At 41.5% G+C, this 14,610-nt stretch overlaps 1 protein-coding gene across 1 annotated transcript in view; it reads left to right on the top strand.

Moving 5' to 3' along the window:
• Nucleotides 1-12,903, top strand: part of LOC142663604 (neurotensin receptor type 1-like) — a 28,517-nt gene extending 15,614 nt beyond the window's left edge. The window contains exons 2-3 of the mRNA XM_075842352.1: nt 4,703-5,640; nt 11,683-12,903. Coding sequence (XP_075698467.1) covers nt 4,737-5,640; nt 11,683-12,143 — 1,365 coding nt within the window. The 5' untranslated portion in view covers nt 4,703-4,736 and the 3' untranslated portion in view covers nt 12,144-12,903. The remainder of the gene's footprint in view (nt 1-4,702; nt 5,641-11,682) is intronic.
• The last annotated feature ends 1,707 nt before the right edge of the window (nt 12,904-14,610 follow it).

Raw genomic sequence — 14,610 nt, 5'->3', positions numbered from 1 at the left:
TGGGCCAATATTATACATATACGTTATAACAAAATGTTCCTCTGCTTCCAGGGCTACAATCATGGCAGTATACTCGGTATTGCTTTGAGTGACCTGGAGCTGCCATTCACGGCACGCAACCCCTGATAATTTAGCCTGCTGATAATGATCGGCTAGATCCTGCCTATTGTATAGGAATCGCAACACAAGACAGGGGAAAGGGGAGAAGTCGAGGCAGGAGGTTTCAGTGACCACCTCAGCTTCAGAAAAGTGTGCCACTACATGTAGAAAAGTGTGCCACTGCCTCTGAACTGTTGATTTGCAACCCAAATCCTGGCCACTGCGGTAAGTAAGACTGTCCACAATGGTCCTATACCAATAACAGAATGATACCACAAGTTTCGGTGGCCCCACTTTCATGCCACGGTCCCCAATTAATTGGATATGGGCCATATCCTTAGACATACAGTGGCCAGAAACATCGCCACCCTATTGGTTTTGTCTGGCATTGCAGCATTTGAGTGAATGGAGCTGATTTGCAATACTAGATACAACCCATGGGCAAGACTGGCGCTGTTTTTGGAACAAAGCAGCAATGTTTTTCTAATTTTATTCAACTTCCTAAACATAAGGCTATACACCGGACAAAATTAATCTATTGAGATGATAAGACAGAGAGAATGGCTGTAAACAGCAGCAGTAATATACAAAGCTATCCCATAAATGTCCTTTACTTGAACATGTCAAAGCAAAATGCACCTCGTACAGTAAAACGACATCGGATGGTCCAGAAGTTCAGATTTGTGTTATAATTTTATGTTGACCTGTCCTCTGTAGGTAAATTTTTACTTGTCTTTGACCGTCCGATAATCCATTTGATAGGTTCATATTAATTCCTGATAAAAAATAATTTAACTTTTTGTTTGGCGCATATTAAACGAAATGTCTCAGCATTAGTCAAATGTCTCTTGTATGTTACAATGTCAGGTGCCACATTTCACCCTTTCAAAAAAACGCTCAATAATGTACAAAAAGGTCAGAGCCGCAGCGACATTTTAGTGTAAAAGAGGAAACAAAGTGATGGCACAAATATCATATTTATATAACATATGGACATTTTCTACACCACGTCTACTTCACAATACTGCCTCCGCCGTCTGTCTGTCTATCTATCTATCTCATATCTATCTATCTATCTATCTATCTATCTATCTATCTATCTATCTATCTATCTATCTATCTATCTATCTATCTGTCTATCTATCTCATATCTATCTATCTCATATCTATCTATCTATCTATCTATCTATCTCATATCTATCTATCTATCTATCTATCTATCTATCTCATATCTATCTATCTATCTATCTATCTATCTATCTATCTATCTATCTATCTATCTATCTATCTATCTATCTATCTATCTATCTATCTATCTATCTATCTATCTCATATCTATCTATCTATCTATCTATCTATCTCATATCTATCTATCTATCTATCTATCTATCTATCTATCTATCTATCTCATATCTATCTATCTATCTATCTATCTATCTATCTATCTATCTATCTATCTATCTATCTATCTATCTATCTATCTATCTATCTATCTATCTATCTATCTATCATCTGTCCAGTTCCTACCCAATATCTATCGATTTGTTTCACAATATACCCCCAGTTAAAACATAAAATGTATGGCTGCTTGAATCTCATGCCACTTTATGACTTTCCTTTGAAAGGAATCCATTATTACTGTGATTATTTACCCTTCTTATTGTTGCGTTAGTCTATGAATATAATAACAATACAGAACTCATCAGGATGTTTATTATAGTGATTGAGGAAATTGTAACAAATCTTCTATTTACCATCTTCAGTATTTTGTTACTTCATTGTTTCTATTGTTATGGGTTCATTGTGACACAATATATATCTCTCATGACACAGAATTGGCTTGTTGGCATTTAATTATCAGCTATATAAAATATTCTCAATGTAAAACGATCTGCTCAAGTCCAACAGTATAATAATAACACACGCGCACACACTAGAGAATGACACATTGTATTCAAATTAGGCTCTTTTTTACATCTCTTACCCAGGCCAATTTTGACCGGTGCAAAGAGCGCCGATCAACGAGACAGCTTGTTGATCGGCGCTCCTTTGCTCCTGTCACAAGGAGCTATTTATGGGGACGAGCAGTCGTTACTCCGATCGCTCGTCCCCATCCATTAGTGCGTCTCCCTGTTTACACATGTGCTGCCAACAACTATAATATTTTCGTTTTTTGAACCGATACGATCAGCAGATGAACGAGCGTTTGCCCAATAATTGGCCCATGTAATAGGGCCTTTACTTCCATCTGGGTATAGGTTGGGAGCATTTCCTGATGTAAATCTCCGACAGAACTCTTTCACATATGCCACTATATGCCCCCATTTTATCCCTCAGTAAAAAAATCTTATGCAGTAAAAAAAAAAAAAGGTATGCCAACACATATCATGCCAAAAGGACACTCCTCTGACATATGCCAGGTGCATGGAGCCCTATGGATTTGTTTGGTATATGCGCTGGGAGCGCCACCGCAGGACAAATGAAGCATTACGCAGTTCCTATTGAAATCAATGGGCTGTCCGTGTAATGCATGGATGTGCTGGATCCTCCAGATTTTCAATCTTTGCAATCTTGACCATATTTTAAACATTTTCTGCCAGACTTCTCCTTTTATTAAAATTGATGAAGACCCAAAGAGAAGGAGTTGTAGAGATGTCTCTAAGGTTTCAAGAAGCCTATTGAAAATGATAAACTGAGCTAACAATCAGTCCAGATTTACTAGAAGTGATACTTACCATGTACTTCTGATTTTGAACATGATGTTTTCTTCTCCATTCACATACAAAAGATAAATACATAATAATAGAGAGAAAGCGCTAAGTTATTAGGTCTAACTGGGGAGTGTAGATACATTGTTGACTGTTGCCAATAAGCTTTGGATGTGAATGGAGTATTAGATAATGTAATTCACAAAAAAAAGATCAAATAATTAACAGCAAAATTCCCGAACTTGTTATATAGATTTATGCTGTGAAATGTTACTAAAAAAACTGAAGTGGAGATATGCCTTTAAAATAAAGGGGAACAATGTGTATTTTGGTGGAAATTTTTACCATTGTCACAGGGAAAGGTAATGGACCCATGATCAGATTGGTGCAGGCTGACCTGACATTTTTATAGCGCTGCCGGGGGAGCGGAAGTCTAGTTGCACAGTCTTCTTGAATGACGATACGACTCTTCGTCATGTGACTGACTCAGCTTTGCTCTAAGTCATCGCTGTACTACTGCTAGTATATAGACTGCAGCGGGGCCGGTCACATGACGAAGAGTCGCATCGTCATTAAAGAAAACAGTGCAACAAGACTTCCAGTCCCCCGGCAGCGCTATAAAAATCTATGAAAATCTCAGAATTAGCGCAATAGGGGACCGGAATGTATATTAATGAGTGTACTCATATACTGGAGTGACTGCATTGATAACATTTGGTCCCCACATAACCCCTTTAATGATTTCAATGTATAACCAGTATGCAGTTAGCTCCTAAGCTCCCCCTAGTGGTGGTTGCAGGCAGTTAGCATGTGATCTTTTTAATCTATATCTATGCAGGGGACCTGGAGCTCTGTATCAGAAAAACAGAGCTCCGACCGCTATAAATATATTTTAAGGAAAAATCAGCACAGAATTCCTAACCTATTTTAATAAATAAATGGGACAGGGTCAACAGAGTCAATTTATTATCATTAGAGAGTGCAAAGTTAATGACAGATGACAGCTCTATTGAACAGCTGGAGGCCTAGATAATGCAACTATACTCTATACAGGGGCGTAGCTATAAGGGGTGCAGAGATAGCAGTCGCACCTGGGCCCCAAAAGCCCCTCTGTCATATAAGGAGACACCACTATTAAAAATGGCACTTGGTAGGTGGGGGTGTTGTTACAGATTTTGCATTGGAGCTTCAATTTACACTACGTCACAGTTGAGGCTCTTTATGAAGTCGTCCTGCTACTCCCCAGTCACTGGGGAGGGGGATGTACTCCATCGCTTCCTGAGACTGTATTAGTCTATGGACACTTTTATGACCATTAACGCCCATTCATTGCAGCTGCCATAAAGCGCATATACCCTGCTGTACTATCTATTCAGACAATGCAGGGAAGGAAGTGTGTCTCTCCAATAAAACACATAATTTCTTAGACTTACATCTAATTATTTAAACAAAAATTTAATTCATGGTACATTTCCTTTATGTCATGTTCAGACATGATGAAATTGCCGCAGCGGAAAAAGTTTGCTATGTATGGATTTACCCTTATTTATAAAATGCTGAATAAATCCATTTGTATATACTCTAAGAACGACTATCCTCTATAAGAAAACACCAAAAATCATATTTTGCTAGTTTGGTTACGACTTACATAGTTACTTTAATTACCATTTACATTCCTCTTCCAGTGATGTACGATTCTGAGTGATATTTTCAATACGTCAATTTAACTAATCAAAAATTTGCACTTCAGAAAAATGAAGTAATTTTGCTTAATCATCCTCCATTGTTCCACAATGTAAATGTAGAGATTTTCTTGGAACTGAAATGTATAATTATGCTTTATTCCGTTTAATTTTGCTTCCTGTTGTATCCCTTTCAATTGTATTGTCATTTAGTCTTGAAATCTCCAAACTTGACCCAGTTTCCGAAATGAACCAGTCGAGTGCTGCAGTTTACAACGAATGCCTAAACTACATCAACGTCGACAATGGATCGCTGTCGAATGAAAGCGTTGGATCCAACACCTCTCGGACGACTCTGCATCGCCTCTTTATCGGTGCCCAAAAACAGGAGCCCAATTATGTGGCCATTCCAGCCACCATCTTTTACAGCCTACTCTTTCTTTTCGGTGTCTTGGCCAATGGGCTAAGTATCCTTACTTTAATGAGAAACGGTAGGATGAAAGTGAGTGCTGTCCGCTTCTACCTTTTGAGTTTGGCCCTGGCCGATATTCTACTACTGCTGACCATTCCAGTGACTTTGTACAGATACTTTTGGCAGTATTACCCTTGGGCATTGTCTGACACAGTGTGTAAATTATATTTCATGATCAGACAGATCTACTGTGCCACCACCAGCTGGACCATCATCGCATTCACTTCCGAGAGATACTTTGCCATATGTCACCCTATGTGGTCGATCACTGGACTTCGAAAATCCCGCATGGCTTATTTATTGGCCTTCATCTGGATTTTGTCATTCTGCAGCACTATACCTGTCGCTATTGTATATGGGGAGACTTCGGCATGTATCCTGGACTATACAGCTACCTCTCGGGATGAAGTTGTCCTTGATTCCACAGTGTGTGAAATGCTGGAACCAAAGCCATATATTGTATACAAAAGCATCATGCAAACACGCAGCATCTTGTTCTTTGTCGTGCCCTTGGTTGCTATCATTATTTTTCACCTTCTAATTTTCCATCACTTGAGTATGAATCACCGGCAGAGGGAAAAGATTGGGCTCACAAGAACACACTGGCAGTTTTCATCAAAGAATACGAATCAGCCTCGTAGTCGTCCGTTCTCAGAAAAAAGGGCACGCCAACTTATGGGTAAGCGTCAATTTTAGAGAATAGGGGAATAAGACTTACATACCATGTAGCCGCTACGGAGCCCTTGGAGAGGTAAGGGTCAGCCCTATTTGGTTCCATATGTTTTACTATTTGGCTGGGTTCACACGTGGCGGAATTTCACTTAAATTCCGCTGCGGACACTCCGCAGCGTTAATCCGCAGCGGAGCCGTTTGTCCATTGACTTACACTTTAATTTAGCAGTGTTCGTTTAGACGAGGCGTAAAATTCCGCTGCGGAGCATAGGCTGCGGAGCGGAATTTGGTGTCCGCAGCATGCTCTGTCTGTTGCGGAGCAGTGGCGGACTCATGGCGGAATTTCTCCATTGACTTCAATGGAGATTCTAATTTCCGCAATGAAGTCCGCAGCTGTCATGCACATGTTATGTGTGCTGCGGATGCGTCTTGCTTTTTTAACTTGACATTTCTTCATTCTGGCTGGACCTATGTATTTCTAGGTCTACAGCCAGACTGAGGAAGTCAATGGGGCTCCCGGAATGACGGGAGCGTTGCTAGGCGACGTCAGTAAATAGTCACTGTCCAGGGTGCTGAAAGAGTTAAGCGATCGGCAGTAACTGTTTCTGCACCCGGGACAGTGACTACCGATCCCAATATACAGCAACCTGTCAAAAAATAGAAGTTCATACTTACCGAGAACTCCCTGCTTCTGTCTCCAGTCCGGCCTCCCAGGATGACGTTTCAGTGTAAGTGACGGCTGCAGCCAATCACAGGCCAAGCACAGGCTGCAGCGGTCACATGGACTGGCGCGTCATCCAGGGAGATCGGGCTGGATGCCGAAAGAGGGACGCGTCACCAAGACAACGGGCGGTAAGTATGAATTTCTTTGACTTTCACAAGGGAAAGTGCTGTCCCTTCTCTCTATCCTGCACTGAATAGGGAGAAGGGAAGCACTTTTCCCGCAGTCCGCAGCAGCTAGTCCGCATCAATTTACTGCACATTTTGTGCAGATCCGCAGCAGAATCTGCAACGCAGATTCTGTGCGGCATTGATGCGGACAGTTGCGGACGAAATCCGCCACGTGTGGTCATGCCCTTTTGGTGGCGAGAACCCGTGCAGGATTCCCCTCTCCCGGAGGAGAGCAAGCAAGAGGGTGGGGAATGGGTTCAGGGGTCATAAGAGTGTGGAAGGGGAAAACAAAAACTAGGAACTTCAGTCCTGAGTGTCAAAATCCGGCACTATAAAAGGGGTCCATTTACATCTTGAGCCTCTGACTACACAACAGCTACACATGAACGAGGCTCTGGTATATTGGAGGTTTTTTTTAAACCATTGTATTTCATAACAAATGAAAACATGACACATTCTGAAATGCAAATATTTCAGCAAGCGTGTAGATTCAGAATGGGGCAAAAATACCAGATGCCAGTCTTCAAAGCTTATGAATTTCATAAGTAAAGGTGCACATAATAATATTGGATCAGCTTCTTTTTTTTTTAGAAACAGTGCCACTTTTGTCCATAGTCTGTGTCTGGTATTGCACCCTGGTCTGGTATTTAAGTGAATACCAGAGACAGCCCATAGATAAGAGTGGGACTGTTTCTGGAAAAAAATCAGACCCTTTTTTTTCTAATCGCGGACAACCCTTTTAGGTTTTTCACTGCCAGAGGTTTCTGAATCATAGGAAACCACTGGTAGCCAGTACAATTTCAGACTTATGAATTGTACAAATAGAACTAGATTGATGGAATAAAAAAAATATATATAATTATACCCATATATTTTCAGAAAAAGCCACCCAGCACTTTACACTCACGGCCAAAAAGTCTGAGCCATTCAGAGCGTTAGACACACAAAACCTCCTAAAAATAAGTTACCACATGCAAATTTGAAAATTAAAAGCAGTTACTGTACTACCAAAATATATTGTGATTCAGAAAGCACGTAACATACAGTATATAAAAATAAACCGTAATCATTTACACTCACAACTACCTTCATGCAACTTTGCATAAGACAGTTATTGCATGCAAAGTTTTCAACTCTAAGGGTATGTTCACACGGCAACGCAAAATACGTCTGAAATTACGGAGCTGTTTACAGGCAAAACAACTCCTGAATTTCAGACGTTTTTACAACTACTCGCGTTTTTCGCGGCGTCTTTTACGGACATAATTGGAGCTGTTCTTCATTGGAGTCAATGAAAAACGTCTCCAATTACGTCCCAAAAAGTGTCCTGCACTTCTTTGACGCGGGCGTAATTTTCCGCGCCGTCTTTTGACAGCGACGCGTAAAATGACAGCTCGTCTGATCAGAACATCGTAAGACCCATTGCAAGTAATGGGCAGATGTTTGCCGACGTATAACGTAAAACGCCTCCATTACGTCTGAAAATAGGTCGTGTGCACCTACCCTAAGGGTATGTTCACACGAGGGCGTCCGTAACGGCTGAAATTACGGGGATGTTTCAGCCTGAAAACATCCCCGTAATTTCAGCCGTAACGGCATGTGCAGGCGCTTGAACGCCGCGTCTATTACGGCCGTAATTAGCGCTGCTATTCATTGGAGTCAATGAATAACGGCTCCAATTACGGCCAAAGAAGTGACAGGTCACTTCTTTGACGCGGGCGTCTATTTCCGCGCCGTCATTTGACAGCGGCGCGTAAATTACGCCTTGTGTGAACAGACAAACGTCAGCCCATTGCTTTCAATGGGCAGATGTTTGTCAGCGCTATTGAGGCGCAATTTTCGGACGTAATTCAGGGCAAAAACGCACGAATTACGTCCGTAAATAGGCCGTGTGAACATACCCTAACTCTGACACTAGAAATTCAAAGGTGAACGGAATTGATACATTCTACATATGCCCACGTCTGGACTCGTCTCAAAAATGTCAAAACTAAGGCCTTATTCAGACAAGCGTATTTCATGTCAGTGTGCTGTCCGTTTTTTTCACGGACAGCACATCTTTTCAGTACGGGACAGTTTTCCCGCAGCGAGGCAGATAACTAGGATAACTATAATGATAGGAGCCCGGCTCCCTGCAGTGTGTTCGGTCCGGGAAATACTGGCGGCATACGGTCCGTATATCACGGACCGAACACGCTCGTGTGGATCCGGAATAAATCTGTTTTTTGTTTTTTTTTGCAATAATAAGAACCCGAACTATACAACCCTAAGCATTTGTACAACCAATGACAACATATTTTCCGAAAATAGACCCTATGAAAATGTACCCAGTAGTGACCACCTTCATGCAACTTTGCATCTAACATTAATTTTCAGTGACAAGTGCATGAAAATTAAAGAGGCTCTGTCACCAGATTTTGCAGCCCCTATCTGCTATTGCAGCAGATCGGCGCTGCAATGTAGATAAGAGTAACGTTTTTATTTTTAAAAAACGAGCATTTTTGGCCAAGTTATGACCATTTTTGTATTTATGCAAATGAGGCTTGCAAAAGTCCAAGTGGGCGTGTATTATGTGCGTACATCGGGGCGTTTTTACTACTTTTACTAGCTGGGCGTTCTGACGAGAAGTATCATCCACTTCTCTTCAGAACGCCCAGCTTCTGGCAGTGCAGACACAGCCGTGTTCTCGAGAGATCACGCTGTGACGTCACTTCCCCAGGTCCTGCATCGTGTCAGACGAGCGAGGACACATCGGCACCAGAGGCTACAGTTGATTCTGCAGCAGCATCAGCGTTTGCAGGTAAGTAGCTACATCGACTTACCCGCAAACGCCGATGCTGCTGCAGAATCATCTGTAGCCTCTGGTGCTGATGTGTCCTCGCTCGTCTGACACGATGCAGGACCTGGGGAAGTGACGTCACAGCGTGATCTCTCGAGAACACGCTGTGTGTCTGCACTGCCAGAAGCTGGGCGTTGTGAAGAGAAGTGGATGATACTTCTATACACAACGCCCAGCTAGTAAAAGTATTAAAAACGCCCCGATGTACGCACATAATACACGCCCACTTGTACTTTTACTTTTCAACACGCCCAGTTGTACTTTTGCAAGCCTCATTTGCATAAATACAAAAACGGTCATAACTTGGCCAAAAATGCTCGTTTTGTAAAAATAAAAACGTTACTCTTATCTACATTGCAGCGCAGATCTGCTGCAATAGGAGATAGGGGTTGCAAAATCTGGTGACAGAGTCTCTTTAAACTTTGCAATTGAAAGAATTACTCAGGCAGACGTCTAATGCAAAAAAAATACACTCTAAAAAAAATAACACGTTTTTCTACAATTGGTACATACGCCAGGAACTGTTTCCAACGACTATACTGAACTTATGGCCCCAAACTGTGCACTATGTAAACCACGTTTCTTGGTATACTTTGGGCCCATTTATAGGCTTCGGACACATTTGGCGTATACATCGAAAATAATTCCCAGCGTAAACAGCATTCATACACCACAAATGAGATGTGAAGATAGCCTAAAATGTAAGGCGTTCATACGTGCCACATATGTCTAGGTTCACTGGCACGCATGGTTGAAAAAAAAAAAAAATTGGCGAAAGCATTTTTTGAAAATTTCATTTGTGACAGATGGAAATTTGTTCTATTGGTCAGAACGTTATTGGACATTTTTAACAACCTTTCGTGACCACCTTGCTCCTTTCATGGACATAAATAGCGACATTTAGGCAGTTCTCCATTGTAAGCACGCTTCCAAATTACATCCCCCATTGAGCTTTTTGTACCTTGTGCGAGATTGATGTGAACTGTAATTACAACTGAATTCTCCCGTTTTCGAGCGCTGTGATCTAAATATATAGAGCCTGAATAATCTGAGTTTAATTTAACTGTTTGCTAGGAAGCCTAATGATAGGTTATTACCGCGAGTCTCAATCTAATTGTAGATCAAGTTAACGTAATAGTTATATAGAATGTGAAAAAATTCATGCAAGAACTTTTTCAAAATCCATCATTTGCAGAATAAAATTGTCATTGTATATGAGGGGGTACAAGAGTCTCCCCAAACATATTCATAGGTTCACCCTTGATTTTTGCTTGATAGAATGTAAAAAAAATAAAAAATGTGCCCCAACGCGTTGTTTTTGCAGGACGTTTCGTACATGGACATGTGACCTAAGCAATCAATCCGCAACATGTCATCCATAGTGACATGACAGCTGTCCCAGCAATTGACTGCCGCAGTTAGGTGTCCATGTTCAAAACGCCACTGCTTGATAGAAAGAAGCCTGGAACCGTGAATCCTATACAATCCCTTCAAAGGGATTTTGGAGGACTGTTAGGGTATGTTCACACGGAGTGTTTTCAGCCGCTTTTCGGGCTGTAAACGTCCCGAAAAACGGCTGAAAAATTGGAAGCAGAACGCCTCCAAATATCTGCCCATTGATTTCAATGGGAAAAACGGCGTTCTGGTCCGACAGGGCGTTTTTTTTAAAACGGCCGCATAAAAAAACGGGCGTGAAAAAGAAGTGCATGTCACTTCTTCAGCCGTTTTTCATAGTCCCTTTAGAAAAACAGCTAAAAAGCCGCCCGTTAAAAACGCAGCGAAAAACGCGTCTTAGATTAGAAAACGTCTGAAAATCAGGAGCTGTTTTCCCTCCAAAACAGCTCCGTATATTCAGACGTTTTTTGCTAAGCGTGTGAACATAGCCTTATATTGATGGCCATAAATAACTGATTGCGGGAGTCTGACTCTGGGCACCCCCGCCAGTTAGCTAGGATAAGTCATCTGCATCACGGTGCCAGAAAACCTCTTTAAACATGCAACATTAAAAGGGTTGTCCAAAATTAGAAAAACATGGCTGCTTTCTTCCAAAACAGTGCCACTCCTGTCCACAGGTTGTGTGTGGTATTGTAGCACAGACCCATTTACTTCAATAGAGCGGAGCTGCAATACCACTTACAACCCATGGACAGGTGTGGCACTGTTTTTGGAAAAAAAGCGCACGTTTTTCTAAGCCTGGACAAATCCTTCGATTTCAGTGCCACGTTAGTAACGAGTTTATGGTAGAATATTATATTGTGTGTATATATATATATATATATATATTATATCACTTACTAGAAGGTATTTTTTTATTTACAGGTGCAGTGGTGGTGGCGTTTTTTCTGTGCAATTTTCCTGACACTGCCTCCTCCCTCATGCAGATCTATATAGATAACTGGAACACATATGTCCTCAAGGTCTACACCTTGCTGAAGACTTACCTCTCACTACCACTTTGGTATCTCAATAGCGCTCTGGACCCAATCCTGTTTTGCATTTCATCCACATCTTTCCGCAGTGCATGCAGGGAAACCCTAACAGCGCTCCTTCCCTGGCAGGAAAAATCTGCAGATGGACGAAATCACATATACCAAGCGTCTTGTGTCCGGTCTGGTGGATCTTCCCTAGTGTCAGCGCCCAGTACACGTTCAACATGGACCCTAAATTCCAACGAAGGAGAACCCAAAGAGTGCTTAGGCAAGACTCAAAACAGCGACCCAAAACTTTTATTCTTCCGACACCTTGATGTGATGGAAACCGGGGACTTCTCCGTTCCATAGGAACTCTGTTTATGAAATTGGGGAAAAGATCTGAGGACACATTTTGTGTAATTTGCAGGACGGTCAGGTAATGAGGAGAGCTAGGGATAAAACAAAAGGTGGAAATTGCCTCGTAATATAATTTTCCACAGCGTGAGCTTAATTGCGTAGGAATCGTGGAAAACAAAAAGAAAAAAGAACACATAAAAGCTGTCAACTGGAGAAGACAAAGGGCAATTTTTCTAAGGGGATTATGTAAGATGGAATTACTGTCATTTAACTGCAATGGAACATAAGGCTACTCTTACTTTGTAAGGCTATGTTCACACATTGAGATTTGTTCCAGATTTTGATGCAAATTTTTGAGCCAAAGTCAGAAGTGGTTTTAAAAAGAATGGGATGTATAAATGAAGAACTCATACTTCTCCTTCCTCCTGGATCCACTTCTGGCCTTGGCTCAAAAATCTGCATCAAAATTTGCACCAAAATCTGCAACAAATCGTGATGTGTGAACATGGTCTAAGTCCTCCTTCACACAGAAAATTTTTCTGCCAATTTTAACTGCATCAAAAAACACTTCTAAAAACACTAGCGTTATTAAATGTGACATGCGTTTTTATGTCGTTTTTGGTGCCATTTTTCATTTAGTGTCATATTGTACTTTTTTTCTGGTGTTTTTGAAGTCTTAGGGTATGTTCACACGGCCAAATTTCAGACGTATACGAGGCGTATTATGCCTCGTTTTACGTCTGAAAATACGGCTCCAATACGTCGGCAAACATCTGCCCATTCATTTGAATGGGTTTGCCGACGTACTGTGCAGACGACCTGTTATTTACGCGTCGTCGTTTGACAGCTGTCAAACGACGACTCGTAAAAATACAGCCTCGTCAAAAGAAGTGCAGGACACTTATATACATTATATGCGGGACACTTCTATACATTATATGCAGGACACTTATATACATTATAAGCAGGACACTTATATACATTATATGCGGGACACTTATATACATTATATGCGGGACACTTATATACATTATATGCGGGACACTTATATACATTATATGCAGGGCACTTCTATACATTATATGCAGGACACTTATATACATTATATGCGGGACACTTATATACATTATATGCGGGACACTTATATACATTATATGCAGGACACTTATATACATTATATGCAGGACACTTATATACATTATATGCGGGACACTTATATACATTATATGCAGGACACTTATATACATTATATGCGGGACACTTATATACATTATATGCAGGACACTTATATACATTATATGCAGGACACTTATATACATTATATGCGGGACACTTATATACATTATATGCGGGACACTTATATACATTATATGCAGGACACTTCTTTCAGACGTTTTTGGAGCTGTTTTCTCATAGACTCCAATGAAAACAGCTCCAAAAACGGACGTAAAAAACGCCGCGAAAACGGCGCGAAAAACGCCGCGAAAAATGCGAGTTGGTAAAAAAACGTCTGAAAAGCAGGGTCTGTTTTCCCTTGAAAACAGCTCTGGATTTTCAGACGTTTTGGTTGACTACGTGTGAACATACCCTTATAGAGAAGCCTATGGGAAAAACACCTAAATGAGAATGCTGCGTTTGGGAAAAAAACGTCACTGACCACAAAAATTGCCTCAGAAACGCCACAAACCAAAACGCAGTTGTATGAAGTGCATTTTTTATTTCACTATAGACCCTAACATCTGGCCGCACTAAAAAAAAACACTGTAAAAAAACGCCATAAGTTTCGATCCCCACACCGTATTCATGCGTTTCTTGTGTTTTCAATAAAAAAAAATTGCGCTCTATGATCGCTGGGACACCCATCGATCGCTATAACATTGGTCTAGAACCCCCGTTTGCACTGACGCAATGAAATAGAGCGTTAATGGACCGGCGGTCGAGAATGCGCGCACCGCTCCATTCAATGTCTATAGGACTGACGGAAACATTGGAGCGCTGTACACTGCTACTTCCGTCATTCCCATAGACTTTCAATGGAGCGACATCGCACATGCTCGACCACCGCTCCCTTCAATGTCCAGGGTGTATGGAACCAATGGTGCCCCCAGCGATCAGGCAATTATCACCTATCCCTATCACATATCATTTGGATTCTGGGACAACCCCTTTAACAACAGATCCCATCACAATTAGTCGGATTGGTTGAGAAAAATCGAATGCCTATCGCCCGCTTTTGAGTTGTCTCATTTTGACAACCGTTTTCTATATGTTCTAGAGCATATGGATGTTGTCGAGGGGGGTCCCCCAACCAGGATCCCCTCTATGACCCAGAGCGGGGCTAACAAGCAGCAGTTCTCGGTCAGGTGGACCTGGTCCAAGTATTACATGGACTGCCATTCATTGTCATAATTGAGGCGCCGAGTGCCTAAGGCGGCACCCATTATAAATACTGCCGTACAAAGTCTTAACGACACCTGGG

The sequence above is a fragment of the Rhinoderma darwinii genome, chromosome 11 (assembly GCF_050947455.1).
Source record: "Rhinoderma darwinii isolate aRhiDar2 chromosome 11, aRhiDar2.hap1, whole genome shotgun sequence".
Taxonomy (NCBI): Eukaryota; Metazoa; Chordata; class Amphibia; order Anura; family Rhinodermatidae; genus Rhinoderma; species Rhinoderma darwinii.
Note: the sequence above shows the minus strand (reverse complement) of the source record. Positions and strands in the feature narration are given on the sequence as shown.